This window comes from Lipomyces tetrasporus (assembly GCF_029532465.1).
Source record: "Lipomyces tetrasporus strain NRRL Y-64009 chromosome Unknown POJ06scaffold_12, whole genome shotgun sequence".
Taxonomy (NCBI): Eukaryota; Fungi; Ascomycota; class Lipomycetes; order Lipomycetales; family Lipomycetaceae; genus Lipomyces; species Lipomyces tetrasporus.
In genome coordinates this window covers 682,036-706,107 of record NW_026611607.1, presented here as the reverse complement: position 1 = coordinate 706,107, position 24,072 = coordinate 682,036, and the positions used below count along the sequence as shown (strand labels likewise).

At 46.9% G+C, this 24,072-nt stretch overlaps 10 protein-coding genes across 10 annotated transcripts; 3 read left to right on the top strand and 7 right to left on the bottom strand.

The window, feature by feature from the left end:
• Positions 1–143: 143 nt before the first annotated feature.
• On the bottom strand, positions 144–2,090 carry POJ06DRAFT_297574 (uncharacterized protein; the record flags this gene model as incomplete). The annotated part of the gene is made up of 4 exons (XM_056190610.1): positions 144–1,272; positions 1,330–1,501; positions 1,528–1,579; positions 1,632–2,090. 4 exons carry the CDS (start codon positions 2,088–2,090, stop codon positions 144–146), a joined length of 1,812 nt encoding a protein of 603 aa, XP_056040642.1.
• A 1,052-nt stretch (positions 2,091–3,142) lies between these two features.
• Positions 3,143–4,357, bottom strand: POJ06DRAFT_283783 (uncharacterized protein; the record flags this gene model as incomplete). The annotated part of the gene is made up of 8 exons (XM_056190129.1): positions 3,143–3,234; positions 3,305–3,375; positions 3,411–3,504; positions 3,549–3,603; positions 3,690–3,746; positions 3,799–3,971; positions 3,998–4,152; positions 4,257–4,357. The coding sequence occupies 8 exons, from the start codon at positions 4,355–4,357 to the stop codon at positions 3,143–3,145; spliced, it is 798 nt and encodes a 265-aa protein (XP_056040641.1).
• Positions 4,358–4,890: 533 nt separating this feature from the next.
• POJ06DRAFT_286631 (uncharacterized protein) lies at positions 4,891–5,292 on the bottom strand (the record flags this gene model as incomplete). The annotated part of the gene is made up of 1 exon (XM_056190231.1): positions 4,891–5,292. The coding sequence occupies exon 1, from the start codon at positions 5,119–5,121 to the stop codon at positions 4,891–4,893; it is 231 nt and encodes a 76-aa protein (XP_056040640.1). The 5' UTR covers positions 5,122–5,292.
• Positions 5,293–5,387: 95 nt separating this feature from the next.
• Positions 5,388–7,092, top strand: POJ06DRAFT_297573 (uncharacterized protein). Its single transcript, XM_056190609.1, has 4 exons — positions 5,388–5,669; positions 5,760–5,842; positions 5,897–6,615; positions 6,707–7,092. The coding sequence occupies exons 1-4, from the start codon at positions 5,476–5,478 to the stop codon at positions 7,073–7,075; spliced, it is 1,365 nt and encodes a 454-aa protein (XP_056040639.1). The 5' UTR covers positions 5,388–5,475; the 3' UTR covers positions 7,076–7,092.
• A 377-nt stretch (positions 7,093–7,469) lies between these two features.
• On the bottom strand, positions 7,470–8,300 carry POJ06DRAFT_262730 (uncharacterized protein). The gene is made up of 3 exons (XM_056188793.1): positions 7,801–8,300; positions 7,565–7,705; positions 7,470–7,522 (listed from the first exon to the last, which is right to left on the bottom strand). The coding sequence occupies exons 1-2, from the start codon at positions 8,183–8,185 to the stop codon at positions 7,644–7,646; spliced, it is 447 nt and encodes a 148-aa protein (XP_056040638.1). The 5' UTR covers positions 8,186–8,300; the 3' UTR covers positions 7,470–7,522; positions 7,565–7,643.
• Positions 8,301–9,641: 1,341 nt separating this feature from the next.
• POJ06DRAFT_262725 (NADP-dependent oxidoreductase domain-containing protein) lies at positions 9,642–11,441 on the bottom strand. The gene is made up of 3 exons (XM_056188792.1): positions 10,784–11,441; positions 10,443–10,707; positions 9,642–10,382 (listed from the first exon to the last, which is right to left on the bottom strand). The coding sequence occupies exons 1-3, from the start codon at positions 11,205–11,207 to the stop codon at positions 9,932–9,934; spliced, it is 1,140 nt and encodes a 379-aa protein (XP_056040637.1). The 5' UTR covers positions 11,208–11,441; the 3' UTR covers positions 9,642–9,931.
• Positions 11,442–11,531: 90 nt separating this feature from the next.
• POJ06DRAFT_262724 (uncharacterized protein) lies at positions 11,532–12,195 on the top strand. The gene is made up of 4 exons (XM_056188791.1): positions 11,532–11,553; positions 11,579–11,583; positions 11,669–12,041; positions 12,165–12,195. Exons 3-4 carry the CDS (start codon positions 11,843–11,845, stop codon positions 12,167–12,169), a joined length of 204 nt encoding a protein of 67 aa, XP_056040636.1. The 5' UTR covers positions 11,532–11,553; positions 11,579–11,583; positions 11,669–11,842; the 3' UTR covers positions 12,170–12,195.
• Positions 12,196–17,511: 5,316 nt separating this feature from the next.
• On the top strand, positions 17,512–20,111 carry POJ06DRAFT_278685 (OPT oligopeptide transporter protein-domain-containing protein; the record flags this gene model as incomplete). The annotated part of the gene is made up of 1 exon (XM_056189752.1): positions 17,512–20,111. The coding sequence occupies one exon, from the start codon at positions 17,512–17,514 to the stop codon at positions 20,080–20,082; it is 2,571 nt and encodes an 856-aa protein (XP_056040635.1). The 3' UTR covers positions 20,083–20,111.
• Positions 20,112–21,522: 1,411 nt separating this feature from the next.
• Positions 21,523–21,987, bottom strand: POJ06DRAFT_286612 (uncharacterized protein; the record flags this gene model as incomplete). The annotated part of the gene is made up of 1 exon (XM_056190230.1): positions 21,523–21,987. The coding sequence occupies exon 1, from the start codon at positions 21,826–21,828 to the stop codon at positions 21,523–21,525; it is 306 nt and encodes a 101-aa protein (XP_056040634.1). The 5' UTR covers positions 21,829–21,987.
• Positions 21,988–22,104: 117 nt separating this feature from the next.
• On the bottom strand, positions 22,105–23,958 carry POJ06DRAFT_262717 (uncharacterized protein). The gene is made up of 6 exons (XM_056188790.1): positions 23,857–23,958; positions 23,578–23,650; positions 23,086–23,504; positions 22,928–23,036; positions 22,538–22,864; positions 22,105–22,489 (listed from the first exon to the last, which is right to left on the bottom strand). Exons 1-6 carry the CDS (start codon positions 23,897–23,899, stop codon positions 22,414–22,416), a joined length of 1,047 nt encoding a protein of 348 aa, XP_056040633.1. The 5' UTR covers positions 23,900–23,958; the 3' UTR covers positions 22,105–22,413.
• Between the last annotated feature and the right edge of the window lie 114 nt (positions 23,959–24,072).

Below are 24,072 nucleotides of genomic sequence, written 5' to 3'. Positions count from 1 at the left end.
AAAATGCCAAAACAAGGACAAAACATTTACAACATTATCGCTAGAGAAGTATTCGGGCACGGATAGGAGAAATTCATGGCAGGAGAATACATTACAAGATTTATCTTCGTTGATATTAAGCGGACCTTCCAAGATTCACTAATTCAGAACTTGTAAAAGCAAACACCGGTATAAGCGTGGGTTGTCCTTTCCAGAAGTTTTTCTTTCAATCCATAGTCCGTACTACACTTCCATAGATGACCACTCATGTCGGCAACGTAGAGGCACTTGTTCGCCTTGTCCAGGCGGAGACCTATACCTTCTCCAAGACCCTGCGCAATAATTTGTCGGCCGAGCCTCATCTCTTCCGATGGTGGAGCACCAATGATGTGCTTCTTGTTGAGCGTATTGCCAAAGGGTATCTCGCCTCGATCCGTCCAGTAAAGTACGCCTTCTTCGTCGTCAAATTCAAGATCGATGCATTCCGGTAGCCCGTCAATGATGATATCAACGTCTTGCCTGGTGACGGGTGAAGCACCGGGTGGCATCTCAAGACTAGCAGAGAATATACGTCCTTCATTGGCCTTCGACTGTCCCTTCTGTGTCCAGAAGAATTTGTTCAGACGCTTCGACAGCGTGATCCCCACTGGCCAGTAGATCCCATTTGCTTTCTTCTCGGGCTCTGTTTCCCAATTTCCAGATTGGTAGATTGTCTCGTGGTCACTACCATCCAAGTTGCATCTCATCACGCGCATGCCTTCTCTGTCACACAGGTAGATCTTGTTATGGTCTTGGTCGATCACCATTTGCTTGGGGGTGTGTACGCTTCCAGATTGAAGGACATACTGTACATCAGTACCGTCAAGGTTTGCAGATTGTAAGGATCCATCATTCGATTTTGGGTTGCCCATGTTCGTCCAGTACATTCGTTTGGTGGACTTTGCGATATCAATACCGTCCGGGTTAGGTAGTTTGCCAACAAGCTCGACAGGGCGTGAACCCTTGTTCTCTACTGTATAGGCAAGGACCTGACCGGAATGCATGATCTGATCCATGTTTCTGTTCACCAATGGCTCCGCTAAACCTATGTTAAGCAGTAAAAGTTTCGTTTGGGTGCCTGGCACAGGTGGCGGGTAGAGGCCCCCCTTTTCAGCACTTTTCAATCCCAGCTTTCCTATTGAAATATAGTTGTCCCTGAGCCAGTTGAGATGATAGTCGGGCAGTTGCCGCTCTTTGATGTAATGTTCCTCAATGTGTTCGACTGTGTCTAAACCGACAGAATCCATCATTTCGCTAGGCACTTTCTGTAAGTACGTGGGGAGAAACTGAAATGAAAGAGGGAAAACTGACCAAGGGCCGACCTTTCTGCCAACGTATTGCTCTATCCATACCGAGTCTATGGTCTCTGGACTTGCAACGCCTTCCGCAAGCACGGAAAGAACTTCTCGTTTGATTGCAGCCCATATCCGGTTAAATATAAACCCTGTTGACTCTTTCAGGGCTACGACTGGGTGCAAACCAGCTTCCTTATGACGCTCAACGAGGAACGGAAAAAATCAGGTGCGGTATGTCCGCTTGTCATCAGCTCAACGATAATTGCCTAGCACGTGATTAATTAGTGTTTGATTGAAGAGAACTATCACGACACACACCTCCGGTGGCATCATGTAGTGCGTGTTGAGAACCCGCGTCTTTGTCTCGTCTCGAACCTTACCCAGCAGATCGCCACTTTTATAAGAACTACTGTTGCTGGCAAATATGCAATCATTCGGTGCGTGACTCTCAAGCTGAGAAAAGGTGTCCTCTTTTATTCTGAGAATTTCTGGCACCACTTCAAACACAAGCCAGCAGTCCTTGACAGCCTCAGGAAAGTCTTCGAGGGCATAGTAGGAGCCAGGTTCTCTTCCGCTTAAAGTGGTGAAGGCGGAAATGTTGTCTTTGATATACTGGACGGCGTCGTTGCGCGACTTAGCTGAGGGATCTCGAATTCGGACCTGGTAACCGGCAGCAACAAAACATGCGGCGATACGGCGACCTAGCACACCTCCTCCAAGCACACAGACGGGTCGGGACTGCCAGCCAGCCGGAGGCTGCCAAGTGCTCTGCTGCATATTGTCACGGAACCACAAGTTCTACGGTTTCAAGTAGAAGAGTATGAAATATGAAAATACAGGCGTTTAAGAGAATATGATCTTTATTTATATACCCAACCATGACGCGGAAGGCGCTTTCTCGCCGCAAGGTCCACTCCGATTTACGCGTAGTGACTGCATTGGTGCTGCTCAGCATATCCATTTGGGCTTCGGTCATATGTCATTACGTCATGATGTTCTCGGAGATCTCGCTATGCGCAGTAGCTTAGCCCCATTTCCCGCAGCCTCCGGCTGGCGTCTAGTCAGGAGCGTAAATTAAAACGAGGAGGCCAGCATCGCCATATTCTGCCTCTCACATGCAAATCGGCTTCCAATGTTGACATAATCAGCTGAGAATCTTTCCAACCTTATCAGAGTGTTTTCTCGAGGAAAACTCAAGTTCGAATGCCCGCAAGGTGATACAAAAATTGCTCCTCCGGTGGCTTGAAGCTATTCCCAGATTTGAAATCTAATTTCGAAGCCTCATTTATAGATCTGTCCAGCTGTCTAGTGCGTATGGTATTACGACCGTATTACTGTAGTATTAAGTAGTAGGTACAAATTCTAGGAATCTATACTTTATATCATGGTATTTATATTAAACCGTATTGTATTGTATTGTCTTCTGGTAGTGGTGATGTGCTGTATCGCAGATCTGCACAGGGCACTTAAACTAAAATCATTGACTTCTGATCTGATCAGAGATGGCTGGAGATGCTGCGCCGTTATCGTTTTCGAATACATTGAAACTTAGCGCTTGGCCACATCTGCCCACAAGAAAAAGTTGTTGCTATAATAAAGCAATAAAGCTAGAAACGAACTATAATGTGATTACCCTTAGTGACTATGATAGAACACCATACCTGTTACGGGTAACTAATGAAAAAATCGCGTATAACATATACTACTACTTCTGGTCACTACAGTGTAATACTATTCTGGCGCCCTATTTTGTAGCTTGACCATCACTCTTCTGCTATCTTTCTAGTGACAAACAAACCAACAACAATAATATTGTCTTCAAAAGTCAATTAGCCCTCACTAGGGCCGCTGGAGGCGCACACTCGTAAGATCTTGGAAAAATTCGTCTGATTACAATATTCCTGGAAGGATGTCACGCTGACTCCAAGCTGCGGAATGGATGGTTAGGTCTGAGATTGTCTGATGGAAGGGGAAGCTCTGCAAGGCCTTACCTCTATTGGCCGGACAGTCGCAACCCTCATACCCAAACTCCTGAGCAAACAATACGTTCTCTCCAAATTCCCTTCCTAACCCGCCGGGGGGGGGAGCTGTTCGAACTTTTCTAATGAGGCTTGATCGCATTTTCCGCGTGGAACCCCCTGGCTCTGACACCAAATATCTAGGTACTGATTCCAGCTTAAACTCTCGCTAACTGCGAAAAAATTCATGCCAGGCGTTAGTCATGAATGCAGCGACCGAAGTCGCGGCGTACATCTAATAGTGGGATTGGAACGTCAAACGTCAGCAGAGCCTATTATTCTCATGCTGTACGTCCCATCGTTTTGCTATCCTTGTCATTATGACTTCGTGCCAACGCCATGTCAGGGGAGCACTTACTATCTTCGGTGTGGTCGGCAAACCCCACTCCCACGGAAGGTTGTAATAGATTACAGCCTGGATTTGAGAATCTTCCCTGCAGTCCCGGAAGCTTCGAGGCATAATCAACGGCTAGTGCCTTAGAATCCATATGGTACAGTCTCCGAAACTTGCCGTGGCTCCATTTAGTCGCATTTGCCATAGAGCTGAATATATAGCGCTCCATCGTTGGTATCTGGGCCGCACTGCCTGCCAAATTCCTGGCCTGTTGCAGCTCCACCTCAAAGCAATACTGTGTGATATCTTGGTCCGGTCTTTTCTTGTGTGACTCGTTTCGTCCTCAAATATGGTCCAGAAGTCAGTCGAGCCGAAGATCACGTTGGCCCCTTGGAACGCAGCTACGAGGTTGTTAACGTCGTTGAAGTCCGCTTGCATCATTTCCACGCCCTTAGACTGCCAGGTCCTTGCAGCTTCGGAAGGGGTACTGGTTCCGCGGACCTTTCATCCGGGGGACCTCAAGTAAGCATGTCCACCTTGACCGATGGAAAATATTCAGGAACTGACAGTTAGTATTATCCCTAGCCTGACCCAAATGGCGGCCCGATATCATTCGTACATTTGTCAAATGGCCTCAAGCTGGGAACGAACGGATCATCAAACTGCTGGTAGAAGAGAACCTCGTTGTCCATAGCATATAACGACAGTTTGTCCGTGCTGCTCTCGTCAGCCCCACTGCATTGACCTTAACAATCGGTGCCCCTAACGGTGGCTCTATCGTGCAGGATGGCTAACCCTCCATATGTGGAGAATTAAAGTTGTGGAACTTGTCATTCAGCAAGAAGGACCCAGATACGCCGGATCTCCCTATGAACCGATCAGTGTTTGTTGTTTTGCTCTCTGTTACTGAATTGATACCCTGAGATACCTTGAGCTTAGAACGGGCACACGACCCAATCTTGACTTAGAATTGGGATACAATATCTACCTGTTTCATCCATATATCAGGGCAGCAACGTGAAAGGCGGAAGGTGAGAACGAACTCGTAACACGATCCTTGTACTTTTTCACTTCATGCGCCTCCCTCATGCAGACAATGATACATGAAGTGGACCTGCTATATAGCTTGACCACGACGTCACATCCGCTCTGTCGAAGGTAAAAAGTGGAGAGAATGCCATTAACTTTTCGAACCATGCTCTTTGTGCTGTTCTGTGCAGACATTTCATGGAAAATGTCCGCCGCCTTCCTTCCCCAGCACCACGAGTGTGAGCTTGTTATTCTGCGACAGAAACCGCCACGTACCCTTCGGCGCAGCGGGGACAATCTCCGGGAGTGGGAAGTATACCCCCAACTTCTTCTTGCCATCCTTCGTTTCGCTCGGGGGCGGGGTAGCCGTTGCTGCAGCGTTGAAGTTTGCACAAGGATCTTCGTCGTCAGGGCGTAGTTTGCCCATAAGCCGCGTTCATGTCATCACGAACCTTTTCACGGGCTAGCGAGCCATTGCAATAGCAGAGCATGCCCATGGAGAGGCCACTGGAGGTGGGATGCGAGAACATGTGGTACGAAGGGGAGAATTCGAAGACGGGGGTGGAGACTAGGAGCGTGGTTGAATTGCCCAGTGAGACTATGACGTCGAGGGAGTGAAGTGGCAGTGCGAGAATCGTCAATATCGTTTGCCAGCCTATCGAGCATATTCGTATCCCCCTTGTTCTGGAACGACTTCCACAGCGGCCTACCGTGTTCGAATATCTCATCCATTTCCTCTAGCGTGCGCTGCTTCGTCTTGGGTGCGGCAAACAAGGCATGGATGAACGCCACGATGTTAAAGGACCCGAGGATAAAGAACATTCGCCAACTAATGGAGCGTAGCAGCGAAAGCCCAGTACAAGATTGGTTACCCAGTTGGAAGCTATCGCCAGCGAGACGGATTTTGCGGGGATACAAATCGGGCATCGTCTCGATTCTCTCCGCTGAGACTACAATTGGATCCTTCTCGATCTCGTTCGTCGGAGAAATTTTGGTCCACGCATGTGAGTTTCTCAATTCGGTTCCTACATCTAACATAATGGTGCGTTAATGTCCATTCCTCAGCAATTTGATTATCGAATGTGCTGTCTTCTTACTGGGTGTGGTCCTACAATGTATCGCTTCGGCGATTGCATTGTTTGCTGTTGGTATGCACTAACATGCTTTTTTCTAGTTATTAGGTTAGTTAACGTTTTGTCCAGGGCGCTTTTTTGCTGGTCTGGGTCTTGGATTCATATCTGCGGTGGTACCTCTCTATCAGTCGGAGGCTGCCCCTAAATGGATTCGCGGTGCTATCGTGTCTGGGTATCAACTTGCCATTACAGTTGGTCTACTACTGGCTAGCGTTGTTAACAACGCCACTCAGCATCGTAACGACACTGGTGCCTACCGAATCCCAAGCGCTGTTCAGTTTGCTTGCGGATTGGTACTTGCGTGTGGGATGGTCGTGCTTCCCGAGTCTCCAAATTATTTTGTTACGAAGGGCAAGCTTGACGAAGCACGCAAGTCTCTTGGTCGTCTCAGTGCACTGCCTGCCGATCACGAGTATGTGATTGACCAATTGTTGGATATCCGCGCGAACTATGAGTACGAACTTTCCTTTGGCAGCACAAGCTTCATTCACTCTTTCGCAAATGAGGGTCGCCAGTTATACCGACTACTCGTGGCCACTACTGTTCAGGCGGCACTCCAGCAATTGTGCCGTATCAATTTCATCTTCTACTATGGCACTGACTTCTTCCAGAAGTCCGGCATCAACGATCCGTTCGTCATTGGCTTATCGATGTCATCCTCGTCGTCACGACTGCCCCTGGCATGTATTTGGTCGAGAGGTTCGGTCGTCGTAACCTTTTACTGGTTGGAGCAATTGGCATGTGTTGCCGAGTACATCGTTGGCATTGTCGGCGTCAGTGTTGGCTCGGTTGACGGTTGTTGCTAACAAGGTCTTGATTGCGTTTGTGGGCATGTACATCTCGTTATTCGTGCCACCTGGGGTCCGGTTGCTTGGGTAGTCACCGGGGAGTCATTCTCAATTCGAACTCGATCCAACACTTTGCACGATGTCGAATTGGTTGTGGAACTTTGGCATTGGGTTCGCGACTCCTTATATGGTCAATTCTTGGCCAGGTAAAGCAGACATGGGTCCCAAGGTATTTTTCATTTGGGGTACATTCTGTTTATTTGCGACCGTGTTTGTGTATCTGTTTGTGTATGAGATCAAGGGCTTGTCTCTCGAGCAAGTCGATGAGCTGTATGAGAAGGTTTCAAGAGCTCGTGACTCTCCATCCTCCGTTCCAAGTAGTACGTTAGCACAGTCGGCAAGGGATGCCGAGAACGTCGTTGCTAACGAATCGCATGCTGCTGAGGTTGAACGTGTCTAATTTTCTATGATGAAGGCTTGCACAGAATTATTCGACGCCCTGGTGGATAAGTGACTTTGTACTGACTATGCCAAGAGGTGGAGCGAATAAGGAGACTTGATTTTGAATGTATGCTAAACCCTTTAAATAATGGCAATACTGTCTGATCTAGAATGCCGGCCTCATGAGCATAGCCATAGGCTGTTGGAATATGTTGATATTATCTACGAACAGTTTCGCGGAGTCCATTCGTGAGTTGGATGCGATGGTTGGTGCACGAGACTGGTGGATGTATTTGATACACACAGCTGTATCATCTGTCTTAGGGGTGCACACGAATAACAACGTTACGAATATTCGTAAGTCGAATACGAATAAATTGCTGTCGGCTGCTTATATAATATTAGGGCTGGACACGATATCGCCATATCGTATCGGCGATACGATATCGCCAGAGGAAAATTCCTGGCGATATTTTGGGCGATAATATCGCCTATAATATCGCGTAAGGCGATACGATATACGATATAATGGGTGAATATCGTATCGTATCGCCTCAAAGCGCACGTGACTCTCTTCCTGTACGAGGTTAGGCCAAGTAAGACTTTGGCTCTAATTTTTTAACACAGTTTGGCACTTTGCAGTGGATTACTTGAAAAAAATGACCCGTCATTAAACGAAAATAAAAGAAGAACAGAAGAACGGAACGGTCCCCATATGTACGTATAGAAAGACAAACAAATAACCGACAAAGAAGAAAACAAACGGAATCGTTGCCAATGCGTGCTTATTGGGTAGTTCTGTGATAGTGAAGTATGCCCAGAGCCACTCAGCAACAGGTCTGGCTCGGGATCGTTTTGATGTGTCGGACGTACTACCGGCAACTGACGTGTCTTCTAGTACCTGAGAAGCAGATTCTTCAGGTAAGACATCTGTGCGTGCGACATTATCGACAGATCCATCAATCGTTGATTCTGAATCTAATCGAGGTATTTTAAGTCGATCCTCAGGCACAGCTTCCTCATCACTACCATCATTGAGGAGGTAATAGTCGACTTCGCGACGGAAACGGGGAGGAAGATTAAAAGGCTCGTGACTTGTGCCTGGACTGCGGAGGGATCTGTTAGACATTGGGATCTGATATTATAGAGATACGGATATTTTTGATAGCCAAGTTCGATTAAAACTGGATGTCCTACTTCAATAGAGTCGTGTCAATTGGTGATATCCAAAGGAGTGTACGACCATTTCTAGTGTTTCATTGGTCACCACATTACCCTCTCCCTGTATCGCCAAGTTGGCGATATCGTATCGTATCGTATCGTATTTGGACGATATAGGCGATACGATATCACTAAGTTGGCGATAAAATGGGCGATAATATCGCCGGCCAGAAAAGTCCGGCGATACGATATGCGATATGGGCAAAACTCGGCGATATCGTATCGTGTCCAGCCCTATATAATATTCGTACGAATAAAATATGCATTATTCGTAACTATTCGTATTATTCGTAAATCCTAAATGGTACTAACATCCTCAGATTTATATACATCTCGCAGCAACACCAGGCGCCTCATAGTTGTGGAATAAGGTTGTAGTCCAGATCGCAGTTGTTTCACATTACGGCATTCAGATTACGGCAGTTTGTTTCAGATTACGGCAGTTGTTTCGGGATTACGGCAGGTGGAGGCCGAATTTTGTCAAGGGTTAGATGATTATTGGATAAGGTATAAAATGGCTGTATGTATCTATAGTCAAATAGAAGATAACGCCAACAATCCTTCTGCCCCAATTACAATAATAGTGTCCGGGATCAACGAGTTCCTCCGTAAGCCTAGTAAATCCCAATCTTAGCTAAATAATCTCTGGCGATCGCTGCCATTCGCGGATATTCATCATTATGTGTTCTAAAGCAAGAGAGTAGCCAGTTTGCGTGTCCAGGAGTAAACAAGATTTGCTTCAGCCCTAAAAGTATACGGTAGAACCCCGTTAGTAGGATGTTATGTTTACAGCTACCTCGTATCAGTCTGCGGGACGCTAAACTCGTTTAGGAAGGCAATCGTTATAACGAACTGATTTTTCACCAAAGTTTTAGAATTACGGCACCTGATTTTATCGCTATATCGGGGGTGGAGTATCGTTATAGCGAGGTTTGACTGCAGCTGCAGTTCATGAACATGGACCAGTCTGACTAGTTATCACCCAATGAGCCGCACAAGGACCAAAAGTGTCACGCCATGGTTCAAGAGCGTTGGTTCAAGTCAACAGTGTCTGGCCTGCCGGAAATACTCTACCGTCTAGATTATTCTTTCCCAACTTTCTCCTGCCCGACTCTCAATAGAGTATTGGAAATCAGACAATGGCCCAAAAATCGGCTTTGTTGTTGATGGCTCAGGTGAAAACTTAGACTGTCAGGGCCTAAGTCAAGTCATGCAGGATACGCCTGGTGCCGCGTCATGCGGAATACGTGTGCGGCTCATGAGGCGCATACACATTACGCGATAGCCAAGCCGCTACAGCCGCAAGTAGCGGAGGGAGTTTAAACGCAAATCCTGTGACCATAACCTAAGTCCTTCTTTACTATTTGCGAAGAATCTATTATCAATTTTTGGCTTAGATGATGAATTAATGAAACCTGGTTATGCCCCGCATCGCTTAACCCCATAAGGCTGAAGAAAAGCGGGGGTCACCAAATCCGGGTTTCTATGCAAGAGTCTGCAATTCTATGCTCGTAGCAACGGCCCTGAGATCTTAGATATTCCTTTAATCCTCCCCATAAGTTCGATCATCCCCACAAGGAGTTGATGTAAAGTCCTGGAGCCCTTATCGTATATCACCGTCGGTGAGTCCCCGATCGCCACTGATCGTGGTCTTTCACAAAGACGTAGGCTTGCGGGCATTCGGAAACTTGATTGCGTTCGTCCTCGCAATCAGGAAAGACTGTCCAGTGATATTCGGATCTGCGGGGATGAAGTTGTGCGGGAAGCCAGGACTGAAAGGCTTGACGTTCTCGAGGTACTCAATTTGCTCATCGGTAAGCTTGATACTCAGCGCCTTGATATTGTCCTTCAGGTGCTCGACTTTGCGCCCGCCAACGATAGGAAATACGTTGGCCGCTTTGGACATTACATATGCCAGCGCAATGGCAGTTACGGACTCGATGCCGTGTTCTGAGGCCACCTTCGTCAGAGCCTCGCTCATCTTGATCTCGTCCTCGGTCTGGTGGGGAGGTCGTCCGCCGGATTTGCGCAGGCTCTCCCCAGCATTCTTGCGTCTCTCGAGCTCGGCTTCGGTCTGGAACTTGCCTCCGCCGAGAACATCCCATCTATTTTTGGGGCTTGGATTAGCTTTGAGTATCTTGTCAACGTGGAGTTTGGATACTCACGGTGCAAGCGCCATGCCAAATTGGCGGGCCATAGGGATGATGTCGCGCTCGAAGTCTCGGACCAATAGATTCCAGCGTCCCTGGTAGATGCTGAAAGGCGTCTTTCCGTGGTCGATAGCGTAGGTATTGGCTGCAGCAACAATCCAGGCGGGCGTGTCAGATGCTCCGAGATACAGCACCTTGCCCTGCTCGACGAGAATATGTAGAGCATCCATGAGTTCCTTGATCGACGTGGTGAAGTCCCAGTAGTGAACATAGTATACATCTGATGGGGGATGAAAGTAAGCAACAGCTCCTACAGGAACGTCCCGACATGGAGATAAAAGTCACTCGAAACTCACCAACATAATCCGTCTGCAGCTTCTTCAGCGAGTCGCGGATACCGACATGTATGCTGTGGCGGGAATTCCCAGCGAAATTGGCCGACTGTGGCCCCTTGCCCAGGGCATGGCTGCGATAATCCATGCTGAACTTGGTAGCCAGGACCAGCGAGTCGCGGTTCTTGCGGGCTTGAATCCACTCGCCGATCCACAGCTCAGACTGCTCGTTCTGGTACGCACTGGCTGTATCGATGAAGTTGCCACCGGCCTCATAGAAGGCGTCCAGGAGCTTGAATGCTGAGTCCTTGTCCATCGAACCCATGGCGCCCGCCCAGGCATCGCCAATCGACATGGCACCAAGTTGCAGAGGGGAGACGCGCACGCCAGCCGTGGGCGAGAGGATGCGCAGACGGCCCAGCTCAGTGGGTGGAGCTGGTTCGGCCATGATGTGCGGTTAGGTTGAAGGGTTGTTGTCGCAGAACAAAACAAAGAGGTGCTCGGATTTCTCGAGGGGCCAACAACCTGTTCGGTTGGGAGCAGAAGGGTGTCGGTTCAAAACGATCCAGTGGAATCATATAAGTAATCAAAGCTCCCCCGCATCACGGGGAAACGGAGATAAAGCTCTATCCCCGGAAAGCGGAAATAAAGCTCTTTTCCGCGGATTTGCATTGAGTCTCGGCGCACCAACACACTCCCATTGGGTACGTAGTACCTACTAAGCTTTAGGTATCCAATATTTGCAGGAGGCCCTGCTAAGGCACAGCAGGTATAGGGCTGTTCACGATATTATATAGTCACGATTTGGTGATATCGGGGATAGTATCGGCAAAGCAAAATGCTGCCGATAATTATCGGGGATAGTATAGGCAAACGAACGGCTACCGATACTATATCGGTAAAAATCGGCGCCGATAATCTGAAACCTTATTAATTCCACATGGACACCCTGATACTAACCTACTCTAGTAATTTTTCATATTGTTGAGAATAGTTGCTAAACCCGTATCCTTACTGGAATCATCCCTAAACCAATATTCCCCAATGTCCTACCTCCGAAAAGCCTGGTATCATTGATATATAATGGCTGATAATCTTACAGGACTTACATATGCTGCAATTACGGCTTTGAATGAGGATGAACGAATGGTTACTCGCCATAAACGACCTGCTGACCCTGAGAGATTATTTAATACGGCGCGGGATTTGCTAGGGATCAGGAGATATTCGATGAAGGCGGATACAATGAGGATCTTGACGTTGATGAATGATATCTATTCAGTAACGTACTTCATAAGCGAGTGTGCCACGCCATTATAAAAATTAGGTTTAGGGTGTACTTTACGTCGTTTTTATTATTGCGTGGTACACTCGCTTGGGTGGCACACTCGCTTATGAAGTACGCTATAGAGATAATATAGACATTAGCAAATGGATATCAGCTCTCAAATAGCCTCTCAACCAGTTCTAGGGACTGGAATCCGCAATATAGCTGAATTTATGTCTGGAAAACATTCAAAGGTAATGTAGTGGCAAGAAGATTGAAGAGATCCGGGGATCCCTAAGGTGCCGGATAGCTGAGAACATTGATTCGACAGAAGCTACTCCTGATTAGGAAATTTTGCCGGTTTACTTGGGCTAAATACTAAACACGATACGATATCGCCGGGTTTCTGCCAATATCGCATATCGTATCGCCCATATTCATACGCAGGAATAAGTACAGAGACTAGTTTAACGCCATTAAAATTAGGGTTAGGGGTTGGCAAGGAGGGTTCAGCAGAATTTATTGAATATAACCTCTGTAACTCACAAATATCTTTGCTGGGGACTTTTGGCGTGCACTTAATTGAGTATTTTACTTAGGCTTTCCATCTCAACGCCCTTTATTTACCGTGATGAGAATCAAGCGGAATCTCGGCGATACGATACGATATTCAACTTCAATATCGCATATCGTATCGCCTAAATTATCGCCATCAATCGCCGCGGATACGATATGGCATATCGCCTGCCATTACCAGGGTAGGTATTGGCCGGATTAAGCACTATGAGTGGGTCCAGATGTACAAAAGAGGCAGGGATAAGGCAATTGCAGAGCATAATATCCAGGGTGCTTGGAGAGGTGCTGGTCTGTTTCCATTAACCTTCAAATGCTGGTCCGCCATAACTCCGCAAAGTCTCGCACACCTTCGCACACTCTTGAATATTGCAAACAATTCAATGGATAGGGTAAGCTGCTCATTGGCACACTCTATGTTAGAGTTTAGCCCCCAGAGTTACAGAATTGAGAAAACTGACATTTGCCCTCCCAGGTGGGCCACCCACTTCATCTTCATGGGCACAAATTCTGGGTTCTTGGGTCCGGTAGTGGTACACTCCCATATGAAAGAGTGGCAGACGCACCTCAGTCTATGATCAATCTGAAAAATCCTCCATATCGGGATACTGACTCAGGGCTGTAGGCGGATAGGCGGATAGGCGGATTTGGCGGATAGGATATCCGCCGCGGATACGTATCCGCCATACTTTCGATTGGCGGATACAGATGGCGGATATGGCGGATAATCCGTATATTCTTAATTAAATTGAAAAAAAGGTCAAAATCGAGCAGGGTTAGGGTTATAGTTAGCCCTAACCCTTAACTTGCATAGTCCGACAAGAGGTTATTCTAGCACTGTCGTACCGGCTCACATGTAGCGGGGATCACCGACCATATAAGTTGCGTCCGCTACAGCGAGTCCATTTAGAAAATTCAAATATCATGTTAGAGAACTTTGCGAAATTTTTGAAGAAATTAGATATATAATAACTATTAATGAATTTTGCAAATTTTTAAAGCACCCTCTGGGTGGGCTGCAGAGTGGCGATCCACTCCACTGATTTTGACATGGTACGTTACCCTCAGAAAGTTGGCACGCCACTGCGGATTAAGCCTACTCAGACCTATGCATATCTTGTTTCCAACCAAACTGGCTTGGATGAAAGCGGAATTAATTCGCTATGCGGAGATTAGCAAGAAAAGAGTGAAATTCCGCGACGCACGGAATTCATTTTATGATCACCTCAGGCTTAGAGAGCTACCAATCAGCCGCCCCAGCTTAAACGGTCGAGGGAGTTGGGGTCACCGATAGCACGAGCGTGGTGTCGTAATAAGCCTAGAAATATTCTGCCCTAACTCCAATGGCGAATAAAATCATTCGGCCAGCCGTCCGATGGCCGAACGACTCACTTCAAATTTGAAGCTGGGAAAATGGTACAACACCCTTGATGCTACGGCATCGGAGGTTAAAGCTAAACGAATCAAAAATATCCGGAGCCGCTTCCGATTGCCGTTTCCGCTCACGCGCGTCACGAATTAAATTACCCTATTATTGTAACTCACACGATGGATAGCTCAAGAGACGCTACACGGAGGAAAACGCTAAATAAACGTTATGACCTCAACTTCCGTCCTGTGACTTCGTTGCTAGTCCTTACGGTAAGTATATGTCGACTATTCATTAGGCGGCCGGGTATCTGACTTGTCGCTGACCGTGGGTTAACAGACCAACTGACCGAGGAGCAAGTTGTAGAGCATGAGGAGGCATTCTTGTTGTCAGACCGAGACAGCTATGGCTTAAACCTTGTGAAGACCTCTCGGTAGTGCGACGCAGGTTCAGTGCTAACATGATAACTTGATAAGGTGTCATCGACACCAAGGAACTGAGAGCGTTCACGCGCAGCTTAGGGCAGAATCCGTCGAGACTCAGCTGGAAGGTGTAATTAATCACATCAATGCCGATAATGATGGCGTCGTGGATGTTCTTCGTTTTTCGTTCGAATGCAGCTTGTACAAAAGCCTGCGGCTGCAACTGCGATAGTTAGAGTTCGTGATCGTGACGACTCATAGCGAGACCGACGATCAGAAGACGAGATCGAGAGCGCCTGCAGGAGTAAGTCAGCTCGTTTTCAGTGGCCACCGCGAATTGATTCTCTCTAGTTGCACTTACAATGCGTATCATTGCCATGCCGACAGACCATTGTACGGTCTTCGTTTCAGGAATTAGAAATTTGAGGGTTAGGGTCAGGGACATTTGAACTCCTATTGCCATGCAGCAATGTCGCAAGAGACTTCTCATAATCCCAAGGCAGCTTACATCAAGGTTCAGGAAACGTCTAGCTCTATGTCAACTGTTCACTTCATCGGCCGGCCGCCACTTGCGCATTCGACCAATCAGCCACATGGCGTTGAAATTCGTAGGGATGTATCTTGACTACGACTTCAGTGCTATTGATGAAGACGTCTGTCCATATCGTAGAGGGCCTGTGTAGAGCTCAACATCCCGTAGTCTGATGTCCATAGATCCGGCTCTCGAATAGTTCATCCTGGAGGGCTGGCATTTCGTACAACCTAAGACGGACTGGCAGTGTTATGAGGGTGTGATGGCATTCAAGGGTCTGCGAGAAGTCGCTGAAGTGCGTCTGTGCCACATATATTGCCCAATGGGCAGGTTTGCTGATCTATCTGGAGGAATGTGCCGCTAGCTCAAACTCCGACTGTGAAATAGGTTATTCTCAATTTGACGACTTTCGTGTATGGTGCATCCAAGTTAGACACGACAACCCTAACCCATAATTTTCAAACCGACCCTAACCCTTACTATTGTCTAAGTAATATTGATAGCGACAGCGTATATGTGAGCATCGCTTGCTTTCTGCAGGAGTAAATTACAGTTACAAGCCTCGTGAGTCCTGAACATCGACTAGCGGATCCGCGCGATATCTCTTGCTCACATTTTCTTGACTTGCTCTAGAGCGCTTTGATTGTCTTGGCATATTTGCGTCAGAAAGTTGAGAAACAGTCAATTGGGTTTATGATTGCACGTTTTAGTAGGATGTATCATACTGCTGGCACTGTTATTTTCGGCTGATGAAAGGGGAAGCCTACAAACAACACGAGAGAGATTTAAGCATACTATTCCTAATATGGCGGTTGTAATGCCCAATCGGGTATAGTGTATTGTAGCTTAAATAGTACCACCACAGCCATAAGTCAGACTCTTCCATAGTTAAGAGCCAAAGTACCGCTCAAACTAGTACCTGCCATGTTTTCTGCAATTTTCAATCTAAATTAAAAAAGCTGCCATTCACTATAAAGAAGTGATTAATGAACATCATGATTAATTTATTGTCTATTTGAAGTGTTCGTGATTGTGGTATTTAGGCTTGCGAATTGTCTGGTACTTTTGTCGGGACTAAGCTGGAGGCACCATACTGAGTTTTTTATCTCGAAAAAATTTACGCGTGATGTTTATCTTGAATGTGGAAGCTTATATCATTACCAGCTTTTGGCGTGGAGGGACGAACTTTCATGCTCCTGTTGCCGGATTCCCGTCCCGATGCCAAAAAATATATTCAGGTAGAAAATTAACACTGGCACTCTTGCGTAACCCTAGAAAAATTTTCTGCATATCTCTTTATCTCTCTGCTGCGGTCTCCTGTTCAACTGACAGACTTCGATCGCTCCGGCGATCCGAGTATCTTAACCTTGTACTGGCCACATAAAAGATAAGATTCAATATGATGCAATTCGCACTACGTACCCTCTCGCGAGCTCTGACCCCGAGTGCCTAAAGTAGCATCCCACCCGCGACGCTAATGTCTCACACATGTATCGAGAGCACGGGTATCATAAATCTTATAAGGTTCCTAATATTATGGGTCACGCGAGAAAGTTATCTAAGTGCGGGTCGGTCTACACCATGTTGATGGCAAATGCATTGGCCCGGCGCGATATTTGCAGCAGCTCCCCTAATGTCAGCCCAGCGTGAACCCAGGCGGTGGCCATCCAACTTGGTGATAGCTTCAAACTTAAAGGTCATATATCCCGTTCCTCGGAAACAGCTCAAGGCTACGCGAGGAGCGATTACATGAGTCACGACCACTTCCAATTGTGAGAGAGGAAGATACGACGAAATAGTCCCACAAGTCGGTCTCTTGCGCCATCAGGTTTGGTCAAAGTCAATTATGGGGCGGCAAATTCAAGGTCAATTGGTACGGCAAGATAAGACTATCTCGCAGGTCACCTGGCTGGGTATGCTCGGTAGATTAGGCTTGGCGCTTGGGCTTGATTGGGCCACCGCCGGGGCCAGCTCGGCCAGCATGAAGTGCCCTGGACAACGGCATGCTCACCACCGTGCGATAAGCTACAGCAAGCTGAGACCAATCCATAAGGCATCCCAGACGCTCAACATGGCGCAATGGCCAACTCTTAGTGCGCAAGATAAGAGCCTTTCCGCACATGCGCGGTCAGAGTAATGCTCGGTCTCAAAACATTGTTTGCCAGATGGGAGAAAAGACACGGCAAATATTTAGGATTGGATGTTGCTGACTTACTGATCCACTATGTGCACTGCTGTCGAATGATGCAATACTCGTAAATTTCTCGTCAGCACTAGCCGTGAGGTCAGTCAGCGTGACAAAGTAGCAATCTTCACTGATGAAATCAAGCTCGCCGAGCGCCGAGCGCTTATCTTGGATTGCTTGGCAACTTCGCTAGGGATACCAGCCTCGCTGTGACCTGTGTGATATATATACTGTCCGGACAGGTACCAGCGCGAAAGCTCATCGAGCAGCAATCGTCTGTCTACCTCTATATTTCAAGACATATCTCCAGAGTCATTGTGTGATTCTGGCTCAGCTTCAAATACGGTACAATTACCTGCGTCGTTTGTTCCTAGTCTTGCGACTAACATCATTATCGCAGCGATATGGACAACGAGAAATATGGGGACGAGAAAAAGACTGCGGCGAATATCAATACTCAGTCAATCGAGACTGAGGAGTCCAATGACGGTCTAGATGAGCTTTCACGTCTTAAAATCGTTAACCGGTTCAAGGCCATGAATAAGATGGGCGACACTGGCGATGAAGATCCATTGGCCGACAAAGCGTCCGAATATCTGTATCAGATGCTTTTGGAAACCAGCCTAGAAGATAGCATCGCAATACTGTCGAAGGTTCTAGTGGATCATTATGGTGATGTGAATTTTGATAACGACATGTACGACAAGATCCAGCTCATGGTTGACGGACCTGAGGCTTATGGACAGGATATCGACACATACGAGCTTGACTGCCGGCTCGAAGCAGTTATCATTAAATATCATTCACCATATCCCGAAGTACGTGCTGTCACGGATCCGTTTGACACAGACATACCTGTGGAGACTATTCGAGCGTATGTCCTTGGTGCCATATGGGTAGCGGTTGGAAGTTTCATTAACGAGTTCTTCACCTTCCGCCAACCATCTCTCAGTCTGCGATCAACTGTTATCCAGCTCTTGCTCTATCCATGCGGGAAGTTTACGCAACTGCTTCCTGACTGGGGATTTACGGTTATGGGGACTCGTTACAGCATAAACCCTGGTCCGTGGACGATCAAGGAGCAGATGTTGGCTACCATCATGGTTAATGCTGGCGCACAGGCTTCAAATTGGATGTCAATGACAGTCGCTCTGCGTCATAAGTTGTTCTTTGGATACGAGTGGGTTGATTTTGGGTTCGTCTGGCTTATGAACTTTGCCAGTTTGTTCTTTGGTTATGGTCTTGCCGGACTAATGCGCAAGCTGGTTATCTTCCCAGTTAAGGCTGTGTTTCCGAATGTTCTCCCCACTCTCGCACTCAGCCGAGCTCTAGTTGTTAGGGAAACGAAGACTTCGGTTAATGGATGGAGCATTAGTCGGCAAAGTTTCTTCTTCCTCACATTTGGTCTTTCGTTCTGCTACTTCTGGGTGCCGGACTTTCTCTTCAAGGCTCTTAGTACATTTAATTGGATGACCTGGATTGCGCCTAAGAACGTTACCTTGGCGCTAGTTACCGGATCTTTTATTGGTTTTGGCGTTAATCCCTTGCCGACATTCGACTGGGCAGTCATCAATTACGGCAATCCACTGGTTTACCCATTCTTCGCGTTTATGAACAAGTTTATCGGCATTCTCATATCAGGACTTATCATGATAATCCTGTACTGGAGAAATTATAAGTACACGGCCTATCTGCCGTTGAATGTGAATTCGATCTATGATCGATTTGGAGACGACTACAATATCTCCAAGATTGTGGTCAAGAACCAGCTCGTCGAGGAGTTGTACCAAGATTACTCGCCACCATATATGTCGGCTGGCCATTTGGTTGGTACGGGTGGTCTCTGGGCCGTGTATACGTGCACATTCGTGTACATTGTCATCAGTGAGCACAAGTTGTTGTGGGACACGCTGAAGAAAATGGCGGTATCAATACGACATCCTTTCCGCAAATCGCTCGACGAATTCGACGATCCACACTCACGCATGATGTCTCGCTATCCAGAAGTTCCTGATTGGTGGTACATTGCGGTCTTCTTGATTGGCGCCGGTACAGGATTAGCCGCTATTTTGGCATGGCCGACCACTGTTCCCATCTGGACAGTCATTGTCATCTTTGTGTTCAATATTGCAATGTTTATGCCAACACTGGTCGTAATGTCAAGGACGGGTTATTCAATGGGGTTTGGAGCGTTCTCGGTTATTCTTGCCGGTTTCATGGACCCCGGCAATGCTGTGACCAACGTCATTATCCGAATGTGGGGCTACAACATTGACGACCAATCCGAAACATTCATCGGCGACCAAAAGTTAGCACATTATGCCAAGATACCACAACGCGCAACATTTCGTGCCCAGCTCCTAGCTACTCTTATCGAATGCTGCTGCACAGCTGGTGCGGTGGAGGCCTTGCTTAAGTCAGTTAATAACTTCTGCAGCAAGACTCAGACTGATAAATTTGTGTGTGCTTTTCCGAGAACTGTATACTCCGATGCCATCATGTTTGGTGTTATCAACCCGACCCGTGTCCTCGACACTATTTATCCGGCACTCAAACACGCATTCTGGATTGGTGCTGTTATAGCAATCCCATTTGGCCTTGCACAGCTCCGGTGGCCACAGCGAATGAAAGGCATCAACCCCGCGCTCATGGGATATGGTACCATTTTCTGGGGCTCGACTTACAACTTGACGTATTACATTCCCGGTGTTTACATGTCATTCTTCTTTATGTATTACATCCGGCGAAGGTATACCGCTTGGTGGACAAAGTACAACTATATTCTCACGTCTGGATTGTCCGCCGGAATTGCATTTTCTGGTATCGTGATCTTTGCTGGTCTTCAATACACGCAGACGTCACTCTCGTGGTGGGGCAATAACGTTTATGCTGCTGGTGTGGACTATGCGCGTTCTGCTTCCTTACTTGAGGTTCCGGAGGAAGGATTTGGTCTCAAACCGGGTGAATTTAGTTAATGTCGGGAAGGTCCCAGTAAGGAATAGAGAGTCCATATTGTATTGACGTAGCCAGAATTGTTATATTAGTGTTAAGTTACGTTCACAATAGAATGACCGATCCCAAAAAAGAGGAAGAAAGAAGGACACCCAAACCAACAAGAAGCAACCTCGCGGCGTCTAATGGTTAAACAACTTCTCGATAGTTCTTCGCGATATAAGCGTCCACATTCAAGTGAGTATCACGTGCAAGAAGAAACTAAGTACCCGAATGTCGTCAAGTTGAGAATAACTTATTTCAAGTACTCCCACTCTTTCCGCTGCATGTGTGTCTAGTTCTTTCAGTCCATATTCAGCGAGAGGTCAGGGCTGTTCCGAATACCCGTTTTTCCGAATATTATGGCGAATAACGAATAACGAATATTATTCGCTGGCCATCCACGGAGCGAATATATTCGCCGAATATTCGTTTTTCGCTGCAATTATTCGCTCAATTGATTGGTTCAATTAGATCTTTACAGCTTCATACTAATTAACAATCGAGAAATGAGGGCGATTTTGGCCGAAACTCTTTTTCGTGGTATCCACGCTAGTAACATACATAAAATCTACTATTTCTGCCATTGCACTGGCGGCAGTATCAGATAATATAAATACTATAAATATGATAGGACGGAGTGTATATATTCAGCAGAGCTACTATGTACTCACTCACTCACTCGGTTACTCAGTAGGTCGGATGGCTCACTAATTATTATATCATTAACTTAAGCTATATTATTATTAATTGAGTTCTGGGTCCAGAGAAGAGTTGATATTAAGCAAAAGACCCCTTCTTGAGCTCTTGAGAAGGTAATTGTTTGCTAGAAGTCAACTGCTGTCCTACACATGCAAGTGAGTTAACCTTGGGGACGACATAGTTTCAAGAGAAGGGAAGGGTGCACTGATATTAGAACAGTGCCTGTAAATTCCTCACAGAAGATATCAAAAATCATTGAGATCTGGAGCAAGGCGGACCGCATTTGTACACTTCCGTGCTCTGATTCGGGACGAGGATACCTATTATAAGCACAACTCGTCGAACTGTGCACCAGTATGTATGTGGCATACGCAACATTCGTCTTCTGTACCATATTATCACCGAAAGAGGAGACTAAAATGGTCAAGATCCAGATCCAGATGACACTCGATCTCTGTGTGTCGTCGTCGATGGCACATGCGAATATCCGTAGTGCACTGTTGGAAGGCTCACAATAAGAACCGCCTAGTAACCGGTATTTCTTGTACTTTTCAGTACGAGCAACTAAACACGAGTCAGACCAGAGTTAGTATTGTCGGATCTGATTCGCAGATGGACATCATCGTGAGAGTATTGGATCCAGAATTGACAGCAAAGAGATTCTAAAGACAACATGATAGCTAAGGCGCATTAAATATCATTGGTCAGCTTGTGCTTACCTGTCAAGCGATAGTCAACGCATTCTGACTTAACAGCGCATCTGGGGCACTAGGCATCATTGTGCCGCCAGAGATGGAGCTTGAACCTGCTCCTCTGGTACCAGTAACGGTTCCATAGGACAGAGTGCCGTCGGCAGCAATAGGCACCGCAACGACTGCGTTAACCGCATCATTGGTCAATAAATATACCGCTTTCCCGGTTGGAGCTTTCTCGGCTGAGCGCGACCCACCATGTCGATACGGCTGTCCCGTAGCAAGGAGAAACCACAGAGCCGCGGATAAAAGTATGCTTTGAAGGATTGCCGGCATAGCGCACGAGAAATATCGAATTCCAGAATTAGAATGATAACGCAAAGCGACTCAGACGAATTTCAGGAACGATAGGCCTGGGAAGCCTCTGCCTTCTTATACGTTCTACATTGGCCTTGATAGGGACAGTCACTGTACGATCCAGACGTGATAATCAAGTGGCTAGAGGTCGCGCTGGCCTTACACTGTAGCGATAATTATTCGATCAAGAATTCCTAATCGAGAATATCCATATCTGGTAAGCTCAACGTCAAACCTAAAAAGAGGTGTGGCGGAATGCGCTAACCCTAAACAGGTAATCCGTGATTTGGAATCGGAGGAAGACCGTTCTGCAGCTAAACCTGCTTCCAGACTAGCAAACAAGTAGCCGGTTACACTAATCCAAAAGTGGCTTCCTAAACAACTTTGTCACGATATTGGCCCAAAACTTAATATTGCCTCAGTCCTTCGAATAATGTACAGGAGCAAACGAGATAATGCCAAAACTTAGAGTGGACGGAATGCTCGCTGCAGAAGATTCTTCAATTACTTTGCGTCTGATTGGAACTTTTCGGACGGCGGCATTAGTTGGTCATCCGAAAGTTCTCAAAGTATCTGTCTGAGCCCGAAAACTTCAAAGACGGTGGTTTCAAAAACAGTCAGCTCAATTACGCCGCCAAATCTATGTCTGCTTAGAAAGGATACTTTCAAGTGTACAATGCACACTTACCCATGGCATTTTACATGCTCCAGTAACTTCCCTGTCAGCCTTCTCAGTAGATCGATATCGGATCCATCGAATGCAGGATGCTGCCGAACGTAATTCCATGCTTGTACTGGGGTCAGCTCGTCTTCTAAATCCAGATTTGTCGAAAGAGCTAAGAGACGTTCTAAGCCAGTATTAGGGGTTTCCCACACGGTGGATGGTTGGGGTTGCGCGGTCTGCGCAGCTGGGCCACGGAAAAGTAATGCAGCAGTGGCTGTCAGAGCGTGGCCGGTAGGAGAGGGCTCTTTCGAATTATTCGGAATGTGGTGGGGGAGGCATGGACTTTCAAGGCTATGTCGAAGGTGATTAGATATAAGCACGGGAATAGCAGTTATCACCGATGAGGACACTCACGTTAATATAAATTCCATACCGATGTTTGTCAGGTCATCGTCTGTCACCGAATTCGGACTCCTTGCAGAGGATGACGGGACAGAGACCGCCGTAGGCGACAGTATCGGCGCTGAGGCTGTCAGTGCTAAGCTATCATTGTCGAGAAGTTATGACCTTACAGGAAGAGGGATAGTCTCTGCTTGGAGCTCCTCCATCCTCGTTTCCGAAGACCTTAACCCTCGAATGGCTTGATGGTGAACCAATGCTGTTACTGGACAGAAAATTTCCTTCATCTCCACTTGCCAGGTCACTGCCGCCTTCTCGCACCTGTAGTTGTTGTCCTGTATTATGGTTTTTTACAATGCTAACCACAGAAATCCCAGATGAGATGTCGTAATGATCCCGGGCTTGATATATCATGGTGCTGTTCACCTCCGATTGCAGTTGAATCCCATGCTCGGTAACAATCCTCTTGAGCCTGCCGATCTCAGCTTCAAGGTTTTTGGTTTTCTGTAGTAGGTTTGCTTCATTCGTGCGTAATTGGAGGACCTCGGTTTCCAGTGCCTTAACATAGGCTTGCTTGCGCTCACGATGGGTCCTGTCACGACATAAATTCAAAACCCATTAGAGGAAAGATCGTAAGGAGTGGAAGTTGATGGGGACGAACTTACCGCTGCGCTTTTCGTACCTGTTCTCGGCGCGTCAAATAGGCATTCTGTGTAACCGTTTGCTGGTCTTCGGCATCTGTTGAGCGTTTTAGTCAGGATAGGAATCACATGGTTGCTTGTACAACTTGTACAATCTTCGTAACAAGGAATACATCTCAAGGCAACAAGAAACGAGACGGCAAAGGTGGAGGATTGGTCAGCAACTACTGAAGTGTATTTGCCCGTAACATGTTAAAATTCGGCGTCCGACACTCGGCTTGAGTGAGGAAAAAAGGTGCTCACCTTTGGAAGGATGCCGAAATGGTCGAAATAAGAACTTCTTCATTTCAAGGCGATCTTATAGGCGTAAGGAGATAATTGGACAACTGCGTCTCGGGCAAGAAGATGTCTGAGATGACCCGGCTTGGATTTGCTCCCGGCGCGTCCCTTGCTCCTCGTTCTTAACTTTATTTTTTCGTTTGATGTAAGTTCGCATGCTCTTTGGTACCCACGCCTTCA